At 47.2% G+C, this 18,987-nt stretch overlaps 1 protein-coding gene across 2 annotated transcripts in view; it reads right to left on the bottom strand.

Annotated features, from left to right (window-relative positions):
- LOC121277497 (probable ATP-dependent RNA helicase DDX60) overlaps positions 1–17,302 on the bottom strand; it is a 257,982-nt gene extending 240,680 nt beyond the window's left edge. For both annotated transcript variants that reach the window (XM_041187050.1, XM_041187051.1), the window contains exons 1-2: positions 17,005–17,302; positions 11,949–12,018 (exon numbers count right to left, since the gene is read on the bottom strand). In XM_041187050.1, coding sequence (XP_041042984.1) covers positions 11,949–12,018; positions 17,005–17,302 — 368 coding nt within the window. The remainder of the gene's footprint in view (positions 1–11,948; positions 12,019–17,004) is intronic.
- Between the last annotated feature and the right edge of the window lie 1,685 nt (positions 17,303–18,987).

The raw sequence follows: 18,987 nt of genomic DNA, 5'->3' as shown, positions 1-18,987 counted from the left end.
CTCTCTAACCTCACACTGCCATTAACCCACACACTTTCTATCTAACATCACACTGACATTAACACACACACACACTCTCTCTAACCTCACACTGCCATTAACACCCACTCTCTCTAACCTCACACTGCCATTAACACACACACACTCTCTCGCTAACCTCACACTGCCATTAGCACACACACTCTCTCTCTAACCTCACACTGCCATTAACACACTCTCACTAACCTCACACTGCCATTAATATATGCACACACTTTCGCTAACCTCACACTGCCATTAACACACACACTCTCTCTAACCTCACACTGCCATTAACACACACATTCTCTCCAGCCTCACACTGCCATTAACACACACACACACACTCTCTCTAACCTCACACTGCCATTAACACACACACTCTCTCTAACCTCACACTGCCATTAACACACACACTCTCTCTCTAACCTCACACTGCCATTAACACACACACACACATTCTCTCTAACCTCACACTGCCATTAACATGTACACACACTCTCTCTAACCTCACACTGCCATTAACACACAGAAACACTCTCTGTAACCTCACACTGCCATTAATACACTCTCTCACTAACCTCACACTGCCAGTAACAAACATACTCTCTCTAACCTCACACTGCCATTAACACACACACTTTCTCTAACCTCACACTGCCATTAACACGCACACATACTCTCTATAACCTCACACTGCCATTAGCACACACACTCTCTCTAACCTCATACTGCCATTAACACACTCTCACTAACCTCACACTGCCATTAATATATGCACACACTTCCTCTAACCTCACACTGCCTTTAACACACACACAGATTCTATCTAACCTCACACTGCCATTAACATACACACACACTCTCTCTAACCTCACACTGCCATTCACACACACACACTCTCTCTCTAATCTCACACTGCCATTAACAAAAACGCTCTCTTTAACCTCACACTGCCATTAACACACACACACACTCTCTCTAACCTCACACTGCCATTAAGACACACACACTCTTGCTAACCTCACACTGCCATTAACACACACACTCTCTCTAACCTCACACTGCCATTAACACACACATTCTCTCTAACCTCACACTGCCATTAACACACACTCTCTCTATCCTCACTACCATTAACACACATTCTCTCTAGCCTCACACTGCCATTAACAAACACACTCTCTCTAACCTCACTCTGCCATTAACACACACACTCTCTCTCTAACCTGACACTGCCATTAATACTCACACTAACATGCTCACACACACACACTCACTCTCTAACCTCACTCTGCCATTAACACAAACACTCACTCACCTTACACTATCATTAACAGACACATACTTTCTAATCTCCCACTGCCATTAACACACTCTTTATTCTCACACCACAATTATCACACACACACATGCACACAAACTCTCTCTAACCTCACACTGCCATTAACACACACACACACTCTCGCTAACCTCACACTGCCATTAATGCACACTCTCTCTCTAACCTCACACCGCCATTAACCCACACACTTTCTATCTAACATCACACTGACATTAACACACACACACACACACACACACTCTCTAACCTCACACTGCCATTAACACACACACACACTCTCTCTAACCTCACACTGCCATTAACACCCACTCTCTCTAACCTCACACTGCCATTAACACACACACACTCTCTCGCTAACCTCACACTGCCATTAGCACACACACTCTCTCTAACCTCACACTGCCATTAACACACACACACTCTCTCGCTAACCTCACACTGCCATTAGCACACACACTCTCTCTAACCTCATACTGCCATTAACACACTCTCACTAACCTCACACTGCCATTAATATATGCACACACTTTCTCTAACCTCACACTGCCTTTAACACACACACAGATTCTATCTAACCTCACACTGCCATTAACATACACACACACTCTCTCTAACCTCACACTGCCATTCACACACACACACTCTCTCTCTAATCTCACACTGCCATTAACAAAAACGCTCTCTCTAACCTCACACTGCCATTAACACACACACACACTCTCTCTAACCTCACACTGCCATTAACACACACACTCTCTCTATCCTCACTGCCATTAACACACACTCTCACTAACCTCACTGCCATTAGCACACACATTCTCTCTAACCTCACACTGCCAATAACACACACCCTCTCTCCAACCTCACACTGCCATTAACACACACACACACACACTCCCTCTAACCTCACACTGCCATTAATACACAGTCTCACTAACCTCACTGCCGTTAGCACACACACTCCCTCTAACCTCACACTGCCATTAACACACACACTCTCTCCAACCTAAAACTGCTATTAACACACACACACACTCTCTAACCTCACACTGCTATTAACACACACACACACTCTCTAACTTCACACTGCAATTAACACACACACACTCTCTCTCTAACCTCACACTGCCATTATCAAGTACACACACTCTCTCTAACCTCACACTGCCATTAACACACACACTCTAACCTCACGCTGCCATTAACACACACATTCATGCTAACCTCACACTGCCATTAACACACACACTCTCTCTAACCTCACACTGCCATTAACACACACATTCTTGCTAACCTCACACTGCCATTAAGACACACACACTCTTGCTAACCTCACACTGCCATTAACACACACACTCTCTCTAACCTCACACTGCCATTAACACACACACTCTCTCTAACCTCACACTGCCATTAACACACACATTCTCTCCAGCCTCACACTGCCATTAACACACACACACTCTCTCTAACCTCACACTGCCATTAACACACACACTCTCTCTAACCTCACACTGCCATTAACACACACACTCTCTCTATAACCACACACTGCCATTAACACACACACACACTCTCTCTAACCTCACAATGCCATTAACACACACACACACACTCTCTAACCTCACACTGCCATTAACACACACACACTGTCTCTCTAACCTCACACTGCCACTAACAAGTACACACACTCTCTCTAACCTCACACTGCCATTAACACACAGAAACACTCTCTGTAACCTCACACTGCCATTAATACACTCTCTCACTAACCTCACACTGCCAGTAACAAACATACTCTCTCTAACCTCACACTGCCATTAACACACACACTTTCTCTAACCTCACACTGCCATTAACACGCACACATACTCTCTATAACCTCACACTGCCATTAACACACACACTCTCTCACCTCACACTGCCATTAACACACCCTCTCTCTATTCTCACTGCCATTAACACACACACTCTCTCTAACCTCACACTGCCATTAACACACACTCTCTCTATCCTCACTAACATTAACACACACTCTCTCTAGCCTCACACTGCCATTAACAAACATACTCTCTCTAACCTCACTCTGCCATTAACACACACACTCTCTCTCTAACCTGACACTGCCATGAATACTCACACTAACATGCTCACACACACACACTCACTCTCTAACCTCACTCTGCCATTAACACAAACACTCACTCACCTTACACTATCATTAACAGACACATACTTTCTAATCTCCCACTGCCATTAACACACTCTTTATTCTCACACCACAATTATCACACACACACATGCACACAAACTCTCTCTAACCTCACACTGCCATTAACACACACACACACTCTCGCTAACCTCACACTGCCATTAACACACACTCTCTCTCTAACCTCACACCGCCATTAACACACACACTTTCTATCTAACATCACACTGACATTAACACACACACACACACACACACTCTCTCTAACCTCACACTGCCATTAACACCCACTCTCTCTAACCTCACACTGCCATTAACACACACACACTCTCTCGCTGACCTCACACTGCCATTAGCACACACACTCTCTCTAACCTCACACTGCCATTAACACACACACACTCTCTCGCTAACCTCACACTGCCATTAGCACACACACTCTCTCTAACCTCATACTGCCATTAACACACTCTCACTAACCTCACACTGCCATTAATATATGCACACACTTTCTCTAACCTCACACTGCCTTTAACACACACACAGATTCTATCTAACCTCACACTGCCATTAACATACACACACACTCTCTCTAACCTCACACTGCCATTCACACACACACACTCTCTCTCTAATCTCACACTGCCATTAACAAAAACGCTCTCTTTAACCTCACACTGCCATTAACACACACACACACTCTCTCTAACTTCACACTGCAATTAACACACACACACTCTCTCTCTAACCTCACACTGCCATTATCAAGTACACACACTCTCTCTAACCTCACACTGCCATTAACACACACACTCTAACCTCACGCTGCCATTAACACACACATTCATGCTAACCTCACACTGCCATTAACACACACACTCTCTCTAACCTCACACTGCCATTAACACACACATTCTTGCTAACCTCACACTGCCATTAAGACACACACACTCTTGCTAACCTCACACTGCCATTAACACACACACTCTCTCTAACCTCACACTGCCATTAACACACACACTCTCTCTAACCTCACACTGCCATTAACACACACATTCTCTCCAGCCTCACACTGCCATTAACACACACACACACACTCTCTCTAACCTCACACTGCCATTAACACACACACTCTCTCTAACCTCACACTGCCATTAACACACACACTCTCTCTCTAACCTCACACTGCCATTAACACACACACACATTCTCTCTAACCTCACACTGCCATTAACACACACACACACACTCTCTAACCTCACACTGCCATTAACACACACACACTGTCTCTCTAACCTCACACTGCCATTAACAAGTACACACACTCTCTCTAACCTCACACTGCCATTAACACACAGAAACACTCTCTGTAACCTCACACTGCCATTAATACACTCTCTCACTAACCTCACACTGCCAGTAACAAACATACTCTCTCTAACCTCACACTGCCATTAACACACACACTTTCTCTAACCTCACACTGCCATTAACACGCACACATACTCTCTATAACCTCACACTGCCATTAACACACACACTCTCTCACCTCACACTGCCATTAACACACCCTCTCTCTATTCTCACTGCCATTAACACACACACTCTCTCTAACCTCACACTGCCATTAACACACACTCTCTCTATCCTCACTAACATTAACACACACTCTCTCTAGCCTCACACTGCCATTAACAAACACACTCTCTCTAACCTCACTCTGCCATTAACACACACACTCTCTCTCTAACCTGACACTGCCATGAATACTCACACTAACATGCTCACACACACACACTCACTCTCTAACCTCACTCTGCCATTAACACAAACACTCACTCACCTTACACTATCATTAACAGACACATACTTTCTAATCTCCCACTGCCATTAACACACTCTTTATTCTCACACCACAATTATCACACACACACATGCACACAAACTCTCTCTAACCTCACACTGCCATTAACACACACACACACTCTCGCTAACCTCACACTGCCATTAACACACACTCTCTCTCTAACCTCACACCGCCATTAACCCACACACTTTCTATCTAACATCACGCTGACATTAACACACACACACACACACACACTCTCTCTAACCTCACACTGCCATTAACACCCACTCTCTCTAACCTCACACTGCCATTAACACACACACACTCTCTCGCTGACCTCACACTGCCATTAGCACACACACTCTCTCTAACCTCACACTGCCATTAACACACACACACTCTCTCGCTAACCTCACACTGCCATTAGCACACACACTCTCTCTAACCTCATACTGCCATTAACACACTCTCACTAACCTCACACTGCCATTAATATATGCACACACTTTCTCTAACCTCACACTGCCTTTAACACACACACAGATTCTATCTAACCTCACACTGCCATTAACATACACACACACTCTCTCTAACCTCACACTGCCATTCACACACACACACTCTCTCTCTAATCTCACACTGCCATTAACAAAAACGCTCTCTTTAACCTCACACTGCCATTAACACACACACACACTCTCTCTAACCTCACACTGCCATTAACACACACACTCTCTCTATCCTCACTGCCATTAACACACACTCTCACTAACCTCACTGCCATTAGCACACACATTCTCTCTAACCTCACACTGCCAATAACACACACCCTCTCTCCAACCTCACACTGCCATTAACACACACACACACACACTCCCTCTAACCTCACACTGCCATTAATACACAGTCTCACTAACCTCACTGCCGTTAGCACACACACTCCCTCTAACCTCACACTGCCATAAACACACACACTCTCTCCAACCTAAAACTGCTATTAACACACACACACTCTCTCTAACTTCACACTGCAATTAACACACACACACTCTCTCTAACTTCACACTGCAATTAACACACACACACTCTCTCTCTAACCTCACACTGCCATTAACAAGTACACACACTCTCTCTAACCTCACACTGCCATTAACACATAGAAACAATCTCTGTAACCTCACACTGCAATTAATACACTCTCTCACTAACCTCACACTGCCAGTAACAAACATACTCTCTCTAACCTCACACTGCCATTAACACACACTTTCTCTAACCTCACACTGCCATTAACACGCACACATACTCTCTATAACCTCACACTGCCATTAACACACACACTCTCACTTCACACTGCCATTAACACACCCTCTCTCTATTCTCACTGCCATTAACTCACACTCTCTCTAACCTCACACTGCCATTAACACACATTCTCTCTATCCTCACTACCATTAACACACACTCTCTCTAGCCTCACACTGCCATTAACAAACACACTCTCTCTAACCTCACTCTGCCATTAACACACACACTCTCTCTCTAACCTGACACTGCCATTAATACTCACACTAACATGCTCACACACACACACTCTCTCTCTAACCTCACACTGACATTAGCACACACTCTCTCTAACCTTACTGCCATTAGCACACACTCTCTCTAACCTTACTGCCATTAACACACACACTCTCTCTAACCTCACACTGCCATTAACACACACACACACACTCTCTCTAACCTCACTCTGCCATTAACACACACACTCTCTCTAACCTCACACTGCCATTAATAATCACACAAACACATTCACACACACATACTCTCTCTCTCTCTATAACCTCACTCTGCCATTAACACACACACGCTCTCTCTAACCTGACACTGCCACTAATTCTCACACTAACACGCTCACACACACACACTCTCTCTCTAACCTCACTCTGCCATTAACACACAATCTCTCTCACCTCACACTGTCATTAACAGACACATACTTTCTAACCTCCCACTGCCATTAACACACTCTTTATTCTCACACCACAATTATCACACACACACGCACACAAACTCCCTCTAACCTCACACTGCCATTAACACACACACTCTCTCTAACCTCACACTGCCATTAACACACACACTCTCTCTAACCTCACACTCCCATTAACACACACATTCTCTCCAACCTCACACTGCCATTAACACACACATTCTCTCTAACCTCACACTGCCATTAACACACACACTCACTCTCTCTCACCTCACACTGCCATTAATACACACACTCTCTCTCTCTAACCTCACACTGCCATTAACAAGTACACACACACTCTCTAACCTCACACTGTCATTAACACACAGAAACACTCTCTGTAACCTCACACTGCCATTAACACACACACTCTCTCACCTCACACTGCCATTAACACACACTCTCTCTATTCTCACTGCCATTAACACACACTCTCTCTAACCTCACACTGCCATTAACACACACACTCTCTCTAACCTCACACTGCCATTAACACACACTCTCTCTATCCTCACTACCATTAATACACACTCTCTCTAGCCTCACACTGCCATTAACAAACACACTCTCTCTCTAACCTGACACTGCCATTAATACTCACACTAACACGCTCACACACACACACTCACTCTCTAACCTCACTCTGCCATTAACACACACTCTCTCTCTCTAATGTCACACTGCCATTAACATGCACACACTCTCTAACCTCACACTGCCATTAACACACAATCTCTCTCTCTAATGTCACACTGCCATTAACACGCACACACACTCTAACCTCACACTGCCATTAACACGCACACACACTCTAACCTCACACTGCCATTAACACACATTCTCTCCAACCTCACACTACCATTAACACACACTCTCTCTATCCTCACTGCCATTAACACACAGTCTCTCTATCCTCACTGCCATTAACACACACACTCTCTCTACCCTCACACTGCTATTAACACACACTCTCTCTCTAACCTCACACTGCCATTAGTACACACTCTCTCCAACCTTACTGCCATTAACACACAATCTCTCTCTAACCTCACACTGCCATTAAAACACACACTCTCTCTAACCTCACACTGCCATTAATACTCACACAAACACATTCACACACACATACTCTCTCTCTCTAACCTCACTCTGCCATTAACACACACACTCTCTCACTCACACTGTCATTAACAGACACATACTTTCTAACATCCCACTGCCATTAAAACACTCTTTATTCTCACACCACAATTATCACACACACACATGCACACAAACTCTCTCTAACCTCACACTGCCATTAACACACACACACACTCTCTCTAACCTCACACTGCCATTAACACACACACACACACACATGGCACTAACTGGTACGCACTTAAAATAACTTTTTTTTTTACTGCCTCATAGTCAGTGATCCTTTCCTCAAGCAGGAGGGTGTAAACCTCGTGAACCTTAGAGCTTACTCTGTAGTAATAGGGACCACTGTTGGACTGGCCGCTTTAACTGCTGTGCTAACAGCTCACTAGATATAAAGAAGGCTTCCATCTCTTCTTCATCAAATTTTGGGATTAGATGAGCAAACCAGGTTGCCTCAATCCTTAAATCCGAGCTAGTGATGTCTTCAACGGACCCAGCCAGATGCCTGCCCCTCAGTTCAAGCTGTTTTAGTTGAAACTCCCTTTCCTCTCGCTTCTCTCTCCTGAAATTCTCTCTCTTCCTCTTGTGTCTTTTCCTGAAATTCCCTTTCCTTTTCTCTCTCCTGAATTTCCACTTCTCCAATTTGAATCTCCCAACCACAAATTAGTAGAGTGAAAAGGGGGCATGGAAAAATATTGGCCGGTAAAATAAAGGAAAATCTAAAGTTATTTTACAAGTACATTAAGAGTAAAAGAATAACTAGGGAAAGAGTAGGGCCCATTAAGGACTATAGTGATAATTTGTGTGTGGAGCCGGAAGGCGTAGGCAGAATTCTAAATGAATACTTTGTGTTGGTATTCACAAGTGAGAGGGACAATGTGGATATGGAAATCAGGCAGGAGGACTGTGGTATAATTAGCATAGAAAGGGAGGAGGTTCTAAGTGGTCTGGCAGGCTTAAAAGTAGATAAATCTCCAGGCCCGGATGAAAAGTAACCCAGGCTGTTGAGTGAGGCAAAGGAGTAGATAGTAGGGGCACTGGCAATAATTTTCAATACTTATCTGGCCACAGGAGAGGTGCACGAGGACTGGAGGACAGCCAATGTGGTACCGTTATTCAAGAAGGGAGGAAGAAATAAACCGGGGAATTACAGGCCAGTCAGTCTAACCACTGTGGTGAGGAAACTATTGGAAGCAATTGTGAGGGACAGAATTAACCTACACTTGGAGAAGCAGGGATTAATCAAGGATAGTCAGCATGGTTTTGTTAAGGAAGAAATAAACCGGGGAACTATAGGCCAGTCAGTCTAACCACTGTGGTGGGGAAACTATTGGAAGCAATTCTGAGGGACAGAATTAACCTACACTTGGAGAAGCAGGGATTAATCAAGGACAGTCAGCATGGTTTTGTTAAGGGGAGGTCATGTCTGACCAATTTGATTGAATTTTTCGAAGATTTAGCTATGTGTGTAGATGAGGGCAATGCATTTGACATAGTCTACTTGGACTTCAGCAAGGCTTTTGATAAGGTCCCACCTGGGAGACTGATAACGAAGGTAAGAGCCCATGGGATCCAGGACAATTTGGCAAATTGGATCCAGAATTGGCTGAGTGGCAGGAAGCAGAGGGTGATGGTCAAGGGGTGTTTTAGTGACTGGATGCCTGTGTCCAGTGGGGTTCCACAGGGATCAGTGTTGGGACCCTTGCTGTTTGTGGTAAAAATAAATGATTTAGACTTGAATGTAGGAAGGTTGATCAGTAAGTTCGCAGATGACACGAAAATTGGTAGGGTGGTAAATAGTGAGGAGGATAGCCTTAGATTACAGGAGAATATAGATGGGCTGGTCAGATCATCTGATCAGTGGCAAATGGAATTTAATCCGGATAAGTGTGAGATGATGCACTTGGGCAAGACAAACAATGCACAGGAATACACAATGAGTGGTAGGACCCTGGGAAGTACCAAGGATCAGAGGGATCTTGGTGTGCATGTCCACTAGTCCCTTAAGGTAGTGGGACAGGTAGGTGAGATGGTTAATAAGGCATATGGGATTCTTGCCTTTATTAGCCAAGGCATAGAATGTAAGAGCTGGGAGGTTATGTTGAAACCGTATAAAACGCTGGTTAGGCCACAGCTAGAGTATTGCGTGCAGTTCTGGAATTCGCATTATAGGAAAGATGTGATTGCACAAGAGAGAGTGCTAAGGAGATTTACCAAGAGGGCTGGAGAGTTTTAGTTACGAGGAGAGATTGGATAGAATGGGGTTATTTGCCTTGGAGCAGAGACATGATTGAGGTGTATAAAATTATAGGGTAGACAGGAAAGAATTTTTCCCCTTGGTGGAGGGATCCTTAACCAGGGGGCATAGATTTAAGGTAAGGGGCAGGAGGTTTAGAGGGGATGTAAGGAAGCATTTTTTCACCCAGAGGGTGGTGGAAATCTGGAACCCACTGCCTGAAAGAGTGATAGAGGAAGAAACCCTCATAACATTTAAGGAGTATTTGGATGTGCACTTGCGATGCCATGGCATACAAGGCTATGGGCCTAGTGCTGGAAAATGGGATTAGAATAGTTAGGTACCAGTTTGACCAGCGCAGACTCAATGGGCCGAAGGGTCTTTTTCTGTGCTGTAGACCTCTATGACTTTATGCAATGCTATCCATTTCATAGACCACAATTTCCACCTGTAGACCTTTGGCCACCCCTTTAAACTTTCAAGTTTTCTGGCTTTCGGCCGAAATCCTAATCCTAAACGTCTCGCTAACTCCTTTAACTGTGCTCTCTCTCTCTCTCAGAAAACCTGCCAACAGAGGGATTCAGGGGCAGCTTTTCTGCTCACATTTGACCTCTTCTTTGCATATTCCAAGTGGGATGCAAATTCACAAATCTGCCTGGGGGTTGCTCACAGATTTCTTGATGAAGTGGTATTCATCTCCCTTTGTTTCTGCCCGGGGAGCAATTAGTTTCTGGATGTCTTTAGAAGTACCTTATCTGGCAGCAGGGTGGGGTTCCATTTCCTCTTAGGGAGTTACCCTGCAGCATTCCAGCCAGTGGGTTGTGTGCATTTTTTAAAAACTCGGGTCTTATTTTTAAAGTCCAATATTTCCGGGTGCAACGCGATGTTTTTCTATCATTATCATGACAACACACATTCCAACCTCACATGCCGTTAACACACACACACACACACACACACACACACACACACACACACAATTTCCAACCTCACACTGCTATAAAGCACCATTAGTACCCAGTCTGACCTCCCACAACTATGAAAACAATTTGCATGTCTCTTCGACAAAGAAGTGTGACCAGCCACTGGACGCAAACAATATATACTCACTGGCTTTTTGCACAGGCATGGGACAAATGTTTTGGCCAATGCTGCAATTTCTTCAGAGGCTCTGTTGATTCTGAAAAAAACAAAGGTTTGAACAATGATGATCCTGGCTATAATACAACAGAAATGAGAAACAAGGACCACCATGTTTGGTACACCCACAGTGCTGTTAGGAAGGGAGTTCCAGGATTTTGACCCAGCGACAGTGAAGGAACGTGAGGGTGTCCAGAGTGGCATGCGAGTCGGAGAAGTATGTCCGTCTGCTCTCTGATGAAGAGGTGCCCACACGTGTGGCTATGGAGGTCTCCGTGGGAAGGATGGCGGATGCCATGGAGACCTTGGTCCAGCAGAACATGGATAAGCAAGCAGACCTGCACTCCATTGCGGTAGCCATGGGTGAGTTCCTGCAAAGGGAAACGGGGCATCTCGATGTCCCTTCAGGTGCTCCTTCCACTCAAGGAGACAGGCTGGGGCCCTCAGGCACCTGAAGGGAGGAGGAGCGGCAGCTGTCCCCTCCCTCTGAGACCCCTTTGCCTGTGACACCCCTCAATCTCATCCTCTGCCACCGCAGGGGAAGCAGCCGCCCCACAGGAGGACATCCAAAGCAAGCCAGGGCCTGCAAGGCATCAGCTCTCCAGAGGACCCACACCAAAGTCGTCAGAGGCAACAGGGCCAACCTTTGTACAGGCTGTCTCCACCCTTGCTGCGGATGTCAGGGCAGCACCTAGAAGAGGTGGTAGGTCTAGAAAAGTTAAGAAACTCTGATCACAAGTGGTTGCACAGGTGACCACATTTTGTCACATTATACTCCGAAATCTTGCACTGAATAATGTGTAATGTTGCCTTTCAGCTTTATTGACAGGCTTCACGAGACCCACCCCCCCACCAACCTCCGCATCCCCCCAACTAACAGTTCAGCTGCACGCAGCCAAACTACGAGTGATTCTGGAAGGAAAATGTGTGTGTGTGTGGCAGGGCCTTTCGGAGCCTCGTGGAAGCACTCTCCCATGCACACGGAGCCTTCCTCCATCACACTCACCTCACTGTCCTGAGCACTTTCAGTGCTACCTGCTAGGGTTCGCTTTCATTTGTCCATTTGAGCTGACCTGCATCTCCGCCCACCCACTGACCGCATTCCCATGCAGTACCTGTGCCCGTCCAATAGGAGGCTCTGCTCACTTTTGATTTCTGCAAAGTGGTAGTTGTCAAGTTTATTGTTAGCTCCCCAGTCCTTTCCACTCCCCAAGTTATCCATGTCCTTACTCCCATCACAGTGGGCCCTCCCTGGCATCACCTTCCACCTCCCCACTGTCACCTACCAGTCGGAATCCTTGTCATTCCAGGATGTCCAGGTGAACGTGCACATTCCTACCTTACTGAAAATCCCGCCCCCATCCACATAGACATCTCCCTTCCCACCCCCAGAGTCCATGTCTGCCTCCAAGTCCCAACCAACCACCTGTGACGGCCTTTCTACCTCCGCTGACGCACCCTCACGCTCCCATCCTACAGGCTCACTCTGCCTCTCTCACACTCATCATTCCCTCCTACCACGCCCACCCTCAGTTCACTCCCCTGGAGGCAGTCATTGACTCCACAGATCACTCCTTTGCACGTTCATCTAGACAGCGCCAACTTACTCCCTCCTCCCCCCTGACACCTTCCCCTCTCCAAATTCCCACCTCCACCCCCTGGATACCTTCTCTTCATCATTCCCCACACCCCCCCCACCCCCCCCACTGCCCCCCAGCAGACACCTTCCCCTCTCCAAACTCCCTCCCTTACATTTTCCTTCCCCCCCCCACACCTACTCCCCCCTTGCCACATTCTCCCCTTTACATCCTCCTCTCCCCACCTCCCCGTACTACATGGGCCACCCAACCTCACCCTCCCCCGACACCTTCATCCCCCTTTCCCCCTTCCCAGCCCCATGCCCCCGGCACATCTTCCTTTCCTACTCACACCTGGACCTTCCTCTAGTCACCACCATCCCCCCACCACCCCCCCCCCCCTCCCCCACCCCCCCACCTTCACTGATACTCTGTATCAGACCATGGCCGAGGTTCTGAAGCAGACCCTAGGTATCAATGGAGACCATCCCCCCCTCTCCCACCTTCCGCGAGCTGCTTCTCGTTGGAGCCCTGGACTTGAGAATCCACCCAGCAGGCGATGCACGCGCTTCCTCCACAGTAGGGTAGCTGTAGGGTTCCAGCACTTTTCACTTCACGATCTGAGAAAGGCCCCAACTACAGTCCCGACTTCTGCACGTCACACATGCCCAGCGGGACGCAAACAGCGTTCACCGCCGGCCTTCAGCAAGCAATCCCGCCGTCATCTCATGCCGGCGTGAAACCGATTTCTGCCCCTTACGCCGAATTCTCCCCCCACTCCCCCCCAGCATCTGCCATGACACCCGCCACCAACGGGATTGGGCGGTCCCCCCCTGAATCACAAGAGGGTGGAAGAAGCAGGTTCGATAGCAATTCTCAAAAGAGAATTGAATTCATACTTGAAAGGGGAAAATTTACATTGCACGGAGAAAAAAAAACTTCCTGTGCTTAATTCACACTAGGTTGGGAAGAGGCACAGAAAGAGGCCATTTGGCCCATTGTGTCCATGCTGGCTCTCTGCATGAGCTACTCACCTAGTCCCACTCTTCAGTCTTTTCACCCTAACCCTGCAAATTTTGTTCTCTTCAGATAGACATCCAATTATTTTGCGATGGTCTCTATTGAATCTCTGACAGTGCAATGCAGATCCTAACCACTCGCTGTGTAAAAGCCACCATTGCTTCTTTTGCCAATCACCATGAATCTGCAACCACCGCCCCCATCACCACCCCCCCCCACCCTTGTTCTTGACCCTTCACCAATGGGTACAGTTTCTCTCTACCTAATCTGTCCAGACCCCTCATGATGCAGTTCATCACATGTTGAGTGAAGAATGTCCAGTGTCCAGGCATCAATTCAAAATGTGCAGTTTGTCAATTTGAACTTCTCATCTTTTGCCCCACTGTTACCCAGAATTGAAAACACTGATCCCCAATTTTTACCCCAGCCCCTGGTGAAAACAGAGGAGCAGCCTCCTAAATCCACTGCCTTCCTGTCACGCAGCCCTTTTCGGCCAGGCAAGCAGGAGGAGACCCTGGGTCAGTTGGTTGGGGGACAGTCTAAAGATACAGAACAGGGGTCCTAATGACATCACCAGTGCCTGATATTTTGTCATTTTTAGTTGGGGAACCAAGCTAAGGGAGCTGTGATGGCTTCCCCATCAGGCCAGACCTGTTGGGAGTTGAATTGTGGAAACATGGAGGTCCTGGGATTTTATTTCCGGTTGGTCTTATAGGCCAAGAGTGTTCCACTTGGGCTTCATCACAGGGAGGTCCCTTGAGGCTCCTTTAAACAGACAGCAAAGGCTCCTTCAACAGCACTGTGGGTGTACCTACACCACATGGACATTTTTATAAATTCATTCATGGGATGAATTTACAACTGGGCCAAGCATTTATTGCCCTTGAGAAGGTGGTGGTGGTGTTGGGCTGCCTTCTCAAACACTGCAAGTCCATGTGGTGTAGGTTTTTTTGTAGTAGCCGTTTGATATAACTGAGTGGCTTTCTAGGCCATTTCAGAGTCAACCACATTGGTCTGGAGTCACATAGGCTAGGTAAGGACAGCAGATTCCCTAAAGGGCATTGAAGTGAAGAAGATTTTTACAACAATCATCAGACTTTTAATTCTAGATTTTTATTGAATTCATCTGTGGTAGGATTTGAGCCCATATACCCAGACCATTACCCTGGCTCTCTGGATTCTCAGTCCAGTGACAATACCACTATGCCATCATCTCCCCTTGACTGCACTGGTTCAAGAAGGCACTTCACCATCACCTTCTCAAGGGCAATTGGCATTAAATGTTGGCCCAGCTAGTGAAGCCAACATCCTGTGAATGAATAAAAACAAAACCTTCCAACCTTGAGACCTCTATCATCTAGAAGGATTAGGGCAGCAGCTAGATGGGAACACCACCAGCTGGAAGTTCCTCTCCAAGCCACTCGCCATCCTGACTTGAAACCTTATCACTGTTCCTTCACTGTTGCTGGATCGAGATCCTGGAACTAACTCTTTAACAGCACTTGTGGGTGTGCCTACACCACAGGGACTGCAGCGGTTCAAGAAGGCAGCTCACCAGCACCTTCTCAAGGGCAACTAGGAATAGGCAGTAAATGCTGGCCCAGCCAGCGACACCCACATCCCATGAACAAATAAAAAAAAATAAGACTTGCATTTTATTCTACCTTTCATGATCACCAGAAGCCTCAAAGTGCTTAATTTCAGCCAGTGAAGCGGCCACTTCTGCAATGTGGGGAAAGCTGCAGCCAATTTGGGCAGTGTAAGCTCCCACTAGGGAGAACTCCTTTGCTCTTTTTTCGAAATGGTGCCATGGGATATTTTACAACCACACCTGAGGGGGCAGGTGATTCCCCAGTTTAAGTCCAAACGTTTAAGGCTCTTGTGCCCTTACACTGAGCCACTGCATCCCTCCCCAACCACTTTAACTGACTAACGAGGAAGTGTTTTTGCAGGTCTCTAGATGTGGGGCAGTAGATCCAGTGGGAGTCAGAGGAAACATGGGTATTCCTCATCATAAGCGCTCCGCCACTAGTAGCCCCGCTTTCAGCTGCCAGGGCCATAAGCTCTGGAATCCCCTCCCTAGGTCTCCCCATCTCTCTACCTCGCTTTCCCCTTTCCACTCCTTTAAAACTACCTCCTTGACCCAACTTTTGGTCATCCAAGCCAATATCTCCGTAGGTTGGCTCAGTGGTCATGGTTTGTTTTATAGCGCTCCTGTGAAGTGCCCTTGGGACGTTTCACTGTGTTAAAGTTGTTGAGGTCACTCTGGACCTTCCAGGGTGGGCTCGGCTGCGCATTCACCACCACCCCTCACAACAGCCGGCCCTTCAGGGCTGAGGAGGAGCCAGTGGTTCCCTGATAAGCTGCAGCTCGCTCTTCTGCCGGCTCCCTGAGCAGCGGTTCTTTCTCCTCGACCCACCAGCACTTACCACCAGAGGCGGCTTCCCGTCTCCCCGGAGAAACTTTTTCGCTAACTTTTGAGCCCTCGCCCCCAGTCTGCGGGGCGTCAGGTCGCTCGCCTGACCCGTCCGTGCTCGGGGACCCGGGGAACCGCTCTTGGGCGTCGCTCAACCGCCGCTTCGTGCCGCCCGACTTCCACGGGACCGCGGCTTCCTCCTCCGGGCTGTCCGTGTCGACCTCGCCCAGGTCCAGAACACGACGCTCTGCCTCCCCCCAGTCGGCTCCGGCGTCCTCGTCCAGGTAGCCCGCGGGGTCCCCTCCCTCCATCCTGCTCCAACCTTCCCGAACCCTGGCTCCCGGACTTGGCCCACGCCTTGGACCAAGTCTCCGGGTGCTCCTGCCAGCCCTGGATTTCTTGGTCGAGCCCTGACTTGTTGGTCCGTGCGAGCCTCAGCGGTCTGACTGTCCCACGCTCAGTTTTTACTCGGGCTTGGACTGGTTTGGGCCAAGTGGGCGGGCTACTTTCAGGGCTGGACGTCCCAGATAACCAACGGTGTTTGCTCCTTCGGTCGATGTGGCCCTGGGTACCTGTACAGTGGAGGCTGTGCCGGATCCTGCAGTAGTGGCGAGTTATACCCAGGAAAACGAAAGTGCCCGTCCCTTCTCGAGAAACGTAGTTTGTAAAGTTTCGTTTCCCTTCACTCAGCTGCTACAAGACAGGAATAAAAAAAGGTGAAAGATCCCGAGATCTTCGGGTTTAAAAATGGAAAGTAAATACATTCAGAATGTTTGTTTTTTTTTGAACACCATTTTTTTTTGTTTGTTTGTTTGTTTCATGTACAACTTTGGCCGGAAGGATTGGCAGGCTGATTGTCAACTTGTTGAACTCGCCAACCAGCCCTGGAGTGGGATTTGAACCCGAAGCTTTCATGACCCAGCCGGAAGACCTCCTATACCATTTGGGATATGAATTATTCTGTGACCTTGTTCCCAATCGAACCTGCGATGCCGTCGACCCTATTGATCTCCTGCTGTGATAATGTCCAGAAAATTCGGGGGGTGGGGGGAAGGGAAATGTAAAAATGGGGTGTAAAAAAACATTTAACCTCAGCGTGTACCCATGGCTTCTTTTGTCTCCGCCTCTTAATGTTGCTATATGCGTGTAGAATTTTTATGGTCTGTCCCTTATGTATCCATGTTTTCTCTCTGCTCCCTGTGTGCATCTGTAACTGTCCTCTCTCCCTTTACAATTTCCAACGTGCAAACAATGGTTGTTGGTAAAGTGTGGTAAAGTGAGATGCTCTTGGAGCATCCAGCCCATGTACATGAATTGTGACACCTTGTCTTTCACAATGTACACTCTCGGCCTCAGATCCCAGATATTGCCTTGCATGGTGCTGTTGCCATGCTGGTGGCCACTTGTTCAGTGTTCTCTACATTGTTCTCTCAGTCTATTACCATGTGACTCTACACATCATACCATGGACGGTGCTATTCTCCAGTCTCACAATAACCCTTCCTCTGCTGAGCATCTTTATATTACAATGACATGCAGGTGCAAAGTACAACTTTCCCTTTTCCCCAAAGAAAACTTTGGCCCCCCTCCCAACAGAGCATTTACTTGGTATCCCTTCTCAGACACCTCAGATCTCTGAGTTTATAGATTCAGACAGACTTGTGGATAGACAATTCTTCCACATCTGAGTCCAGCAACAATACCACTACTCCATCACCTCCCTTGTTTTATTTTATTAGTTGCAGGTCTGCAGCTCCTTGAGGCAGCTGTCTGCCTTCAGGGAGGTCTCTCAAAGCGCTCACCCATGCTAGTGGTGAGGTCATCGCCATCCTCTTCCTGCCCCCACCCCAGCAGCTCTGAGCTTTTAAGTGCACATTTCACGCTGGCTGGCCGTTAATTGGCCAGTGTGGTAAAGTGAGGTACCCTCTCCCTGACCATGTGACAGCACTGATGAATCACTATACAGCACAGACAACTGGGAACTGTAAGTCTGGGC

This window comes from Carcharodon carcharias, chromosome 4 (genome assembly GCF_017639515.1).
Source record: "Carcharodon carcharias isolate sCarCar2 chromosome 4, sCarCar2.pri, whole genome shotgun sequence".
NCBI classification, from domain to species: Eukaryota; Metazoa; Chordata; class Chondrichthyes; order Lamniformes; family Lamnidae; genus Carcharodon; species Carcharodon carcharias.
This window is presented reverse-complemented; position numbering and strand designations above follow the sequence as displayed.